Source organism: Meriones unguiculatus, chromosome 8, assembly GCF_030254825.1.
Source record: "Meriones unguiculatus strain TT.TT164.6M chromosome 8, Bangor_MerUng_6.1, whole genome shotgun sequence".
NCBI classification, from domain to species: Eukaryota; Metazoa; Chordata; class Mammalia; order Rodentia; family Muridae; genus Meriones; species Meriones unguiculatus.
The window spans coordinates 19,457,101-19,462,360 of record NC_083356.1 but is presented as its reverse complement, the minus strand read 5'-3'; the positions used below and the strand labels follow the sequence as shown (position 1 = coordinate 19,462,360).

Here is a 5,260-nt window from a genome sequence, read left to right as displayed (position 1 = left end):
AAGGAGTGTCTTACAGGTCACTGCCCGACACACTGCTGAGTGGGCATGCCCCCTGGGGAATGGGACAGCTGAGCTCCAGGTGGTCTCTCGGGGAAAGCACCGCCAGAGTGCTCCTTCAGCCTAAGACTACCGACCTCCCTGCCTTTGACTCACGGTGAGCTGGAAACCGCCATCGCCATGAAGGTGACACCTTATGTCCTAGCAGACCGGGCCAAAGACATCCACGGTTCTTCCCGGGTTCCAGACACCTGAGAATCGGTACTACCCTGCCCAGCAGTACTTCTCCCCCACTCCCTGATTATTTCCGAAAGCTGATCTTACATTCTCGGGGTCTACAGCTCACTGGAGACTGCTTGTTTAGCATGGTCTGGGCCCCAGTACTGAAAAATAAAATTACAGAGAATCTTGTACAACACAGCCAAACCATCAGTCACCACTGTCACTTGAATCAGCGTCAAAGCAGGACAGTGTTGACAGCCAGAACGAAAGAAGCACAGCACCTAGGTACAGATTAATTAGGCGTCTCCCCACCAGCCTTTCTTTATTCAGATTAAGTCGGATTTCACGGTAGCTCTCCCTGCTAAGAGAGAAACCTCTTAACTCATGGTGCCTGCGTTAGTCCGTTCTATAGTACTGTAACGAAATGCCTGAGGCTAAACCGCTTTACCAAGAAATGAGATTGATTTAGCTTACATCTCTGAAGGTTCAAGACCCCACATCTGAGGATAGCCCTCTTGCTGGTAGAGTCCAGAGTTGGCATAGACTATCAGACGGCAAGTGACAGGGCCTGTTCACTGTCTCCCCGTCTCTCCTTGCCTCAATATTAAGGACTCTGTCCTGATGACTTTACCTCATCTTGGTCACCATCCAAGCATATCACTTCTAAACACTTTAAAAAAAATAAAACAATCAAAATTTAAAGAAACTTTATTACTATTATTTTGAGTCTCAGTCTCACTATGTAGCTCTTGCTGGCCTTGAACCTGCTATGTAAACCAGGATGCTCCCTAACTCATGGAGATCTACCTGCCTCTGCCTCCCCAGTGTTGGAAGTAAAGGTATGTACCACGGTGCGCAGCTTGTATTTTGTAATTTGTAAGAGAGAGAGAGAGAGAGAGAGAGAGTAGGAATGTGATGGTAATGCAGGTGCTCATGGAGTTCAGAGGCATCAGATCCCCTGAATTAAGAGTCACCTGAAGTGCATGCTGGGAATCAAACTCTGGTCCTATAGAAATGCAGTAAGAACTCTTAATCACTGAGCAGTCTCTCCAGCCCCTATTTTTAGCAGTTTTAAGTGTGCGCGAGCATGTGTGTCTGTACACACGCTTGAGCAAATGAGTACCGGTGCCTTCAGAAGCCAGAGGCTTCGGTTCTCCCTGGGGCTGGAGTCACAGGTTGTTGTGAGCCGCCAGACATGGGTGCTGGGAAACTGAACAGCTGGAGTCCTCTGCCAGAATAGTCCGTGAACTTGACTGCTGAGCCCTGTCTCCATCCAATCATTTTAGAAACAGATGAAGTTTCTTAACCCATCCAAGTCTCTTAACCCATCGCAGAGATTAATATCCATCCGGCCTTTGGAAGGCATATAAGCTTAAAAACAGTCTCCAAAATGCAATGTTCTCAAGCTAACACAAAAGCAGTCTCAGGCTGGTGGGGACCTGCGGAACGTAGTTCTCCTGTGTCTGTGATTCTCCCAGATTTGCAAAGGGCTCCATCACTGAAGGGCTCAATTCCTTTTCCAAACGGTTGGGCAAGAGTCCACAGACCCCGCAAGGCTTTGCCGGATCCGGCCACCGGTGCTATTGCTCAGGGCCGGCTGTCTTGGTGGTCACCAGCTCAGTAGAGCCCAGCTCCGTGGCGGGCACTGGGATGCTATGGCCCGGCAGGGTGTTGTCTACGTCCTCTTTGAGGGAAGGCCAGGTAGGAGCTGAGGCGTAAAGGGTTTCTGGGGAGGGTACGTAGGCGTTGTCCGGTGTTTCTGGGGTGGATGAGGGGAAGGTAAAACAGGTCAGGATTGAATCCTAGGCCCTCCACCCCCAGCGCCTGTTCTAGAAGCGTCCTCTGGACAGCCCTGGCTGGAGGAAGTGGGATGGCACATGACAAGTCTTCAGGACAGGAAATGCTGAGTCCAGAGACTTGACAAGATGTGGTGGTGGTGGGGCGCTGACGCGGGGAGAGGGGTGTCTGGCCAGCCAACCAGGCAAAACCTAAGATCAGGTGCCTTGAGCTGATCTTCACCCCCAAAAATCTCTTCCTGGGCTCTGGGGCTCCTTGCTTGGATTCAGGCTTGGACTGTGCCGTCCTCCCTGCGCCTTTGACAGCCGCGGGCAGAGCAGACTCTCAAACCCCTCGGTCCTGTGTCCCCATTTGGACCTCCCCGCCTTCCCCCCCACCTCGAGTCGCCCCCCCCTCCAGTCCGGAGACGCAGTTCTTACCTTCCTGGACTCCGTCTGGAGTGGCAGAGGAGGCCATCCTGCGCTGCTGCCGCCACCTCCAGCTCACCAGGGCCACCAGGGCCAGCGCCAGTACCAGTCCCAGGAGCGCGGGGGCGCCGAAGAGCAGCCCCGGCACCGGCAGCGCGGCGTCCGGCCCCGTGGCCACCGACTCCTGCGGCTGCAAAGCCGTCCCGGGCGCCAGGCTGCTCGCCGCTGGCAGAGGGGGTTCGGATGGAGGGCGGGGCGCTGAGGGGGTTCAGAGAGCGAGCGAGCGAGAGAGAGAGAGAGAGAGAGAGAGAGAGAGAGAGAGAGAGAGAGAGGGATGTGAGGGTCTTGGGGACCGCTAGCCCCAGGATCAGCAGAGGAGCGCGAGGTGCTGGTGGGCTGGGGACCTCGGGGGCAGGTCCCGCCTAGCCCCTCGGCCTTGCTTACCGTGTTGAGGGTCCGGCGTGCGGAGGAGCACACAGGCCACGCAGTGTCGCACCAGAGGGTCGAAGCACTGGGCCTGAACACACGGCGTAGGCCCGGGGCTGTCGCGGCTTCTCCGGCCTCTGGCCCGGAGCCTCCTGGCGCCCATGTTGCCGCGACACGCAGCTGGGCCAGTTCTGAGCCTGGGTTCTGTGTCCCTCTAGTCTAGAATGAAACCGGGGCTCGGCAGCCTCCGCCCCGCCCTTGCCTGCTGGGGTGGGACCACTGGGGTGGAGCTGTAACCTCGCCTGGAACCCCAGACCTCTTTTCACCTGTGGTTCCTGCATTAAACCACTCAACTGTCACCGCAGACGGCAGACAGCTGGGCACCTGCCTGCGCCGGGGTTCAAACTAGAGCCAGCTCCTAGACAGCAGGGGGGATGGACCCCGCGAACACATTCCTCCCCCAGGCCCCTGCGGCCTCTGCTCTGCCTCAGGGAGGCCAGTTGCTCCCACTAGCCATCTACCCCTAGTCCCTCCTGCTTCCTGCTCTGTCCTTCCCAGGGTCACGGCATCAAACCGTCTTGAGTGGCCGATTGGAATGCCCACAGTGGTGATGGAGGGACACAGATATCCTGAGACTTCCTGGTCTCACTGCCCTCGAACCCTTCGTATCCTGGCCCTCTGCCTGCGAGTCTCCTTTGAGAGCAGTGGGAACAGGCAGCCAGTCACCCTGAACTCCAGGGGAGAGGGTAGGTATGGGGCCTGGCCTGAGCACCACCAGCACTGCGTCTCTACCAACAATGACGGGAAGATTTGAGAAAAGGACACGGTGTTGGTAGAGGTCTAGGGGCTAGTGGTAGGGAGCCAGGTGGGCTGTGAAGGGAGCCCTGGCTGGGATCTGCAGATTGGCACCCCTGCAGTTTCTCTCTTAGGGGGTGAGCTTGCTCGAGGCTGGCTGTCCTTGCCAGGTCCCTGCTGTATCAGGCTCTGGTCCCCTGTGGTGTTTGCCTCCCACTTGGCTTGCATCAGCACCTCTCAGATGCAGCCTAGGTCACACAAACAAGCTCTCTGGGCCTTGGAATAGATGCAACCCCGCCCCCAGAGGTCCTGGGCTGGGAGTGCCAGAGGGAGATCCCAGCTCGGGAGCTGGGGCCGGGAGTGCCCTGGTGAGCGTCATGGTGGGTCCTGGAGACCTCTGAGCCCTCAGGGCTCGGGGCTGAGGGATTTCTTTAGTAGCTGCAAGGAGCATCGATATGTGCCCTCAAGGCAACGGCATGGGGAAGGCGAGGGGCTTCGCATCCTGGGAACAGACATGGTCACTGCTATGAATGGGATGGCTGAGGTGCAGCTGGAGCAGGAGGCCTGGCCGTGGCTCCCCATGTGCGTGCGTGCGTGCGTGTGTAGCTCTCTGCCTTGTGCTTTATTCTGCGGGGCCCTATGGCCGCTTCAGGTTGGAGGCTGCATGGACAGGCTCCTCTCAGGGCACGGGATGATGCAGAGTTGACCATGGGATGAGGGACTCAAAGCTGGAAACAGGAGATCCCGAGGACCCACACAGAACCCTCCTAAATCGGCCTCTAGGGGTTCTGGCCCATCCCCTAGCCTATGGACCAGCAACTCCACGGCAGGAAGGTGTAGGCGTTGGGGAGCTGCAAAGGAGAAGTGGGTCTGGGGAGGTGGGTGTGAGTGTGGGTGTATGGGGAGGTGGGGGGAGGGAAGGAGCGCAAAGAGGAGCCAGGGCAGGGACAGAGGCATGAAGGTGCCACCAGAAGACTTGGCTGCAACCCTCTGCCCACATACGCTTCTGTCACTACTGGGCTGCTGTTATTCATCACCATTAGCGCCATGGAGCGCTGCTTAGGCACCAGGGCTCTTAGCTTTTGGGTCAGACACTGGGGGTTGTGGGAACCCAGGGCCGGGGATCCACCCTGAGGGAGGGCTGGTCAGTAGGGCCAGGGTTGGCACATGGCCAGTAGGGCCAGGGTAGGGCCATGGGCCACCCCAAGGAAGCCAGCTTACAAGCAGATCTACACGATGAAGATTGCCACTCCGGCTCCTGCAGCAAAGATACATCCCAGAGGGCTGTAACTCACAGCCAGCATCACGGAGCCCTTCACCCCAGCCTGAGAAGGAGGCTGGAAGTCTGGAAGGACAGAAGCGAAATGACTCACTTGACACAAATGTTTATTGGGCATTTCCTACGGGCCCCATTGAGACTGGCGCCAGACTAAGCCAGAGACCCAGAGACGGCAAAAGGCCTGTGGGATATTCGTTTCTGTGGTCAGTACAGGTGCCTGACCTCAGCGAGACATTTTCACTTGCACCTCTGAAGCAGGGGCGGGGGTGGGGGCTGGAGTAGCTCTTGAATCTCTGCGTGGAGTGTTTCATGCTTCCAGAGAGAGATCTGGGGACTG

The 5,260-nt window shown here is 57.3% G+C and overlaps 1 protein-coding gene across 1 annotated transcript; it reads right to left on the bottom strand.

Moving 5' to 3' along the window:
• Positions 1 to 911: 911 nt before the first annotated feature.
• On the bottom strand, positions 912 to 3,093 carry Tnfrsf13c (TNF receptor superfamily member 13C). The gene is made up of 3 exons (XM_060388954.1): positions 2,868 to 3,093; positions 2,436 to 2,681; positions 912 to 1,978 (listed from the first exon to the last, which is right to left on the bottom strand). The coding sequence occupies exons 1-3, from the start codon at positions 3,010 to 3,012 to the stop codon at positions 1,800 to 1,802; spliced, it is 570 nt and encodes a 189-aa protein (XP_060244937.1). The 5' UTR covers positions 3,013 to 3,093; the 3' UTR covers positions 912 to 1,799.
• Positions 3,094 to 5,260: the final 2,167 nt, after the last annotated feature.

Bases quoted from the DNA above. Each gene is read 5' to 3' on its own strand.
- Tnfrsf13c (XM_060388954.1), bottom strand. From the start codon at position 3,012: ATGGGCGCCAGGAGGCTCCGGGCCAGAGGCCGGAGAAGCCGCGACAGC. The intron at 2,682-2,867 runs GTAAGCAAGGCC...GAACCCCCTCAG, and splicing joins CACGCCGGACCCTCAACACG to CGCCCCGCCCTCCATCCGAA. The intron at 1,979-2,435 runs GTAAGAACTGCG...CATCCACCCCAG, and splicing joins TCCAGACGGAGTCCAGGAAG to AAACACCGGACAACGCCTAC.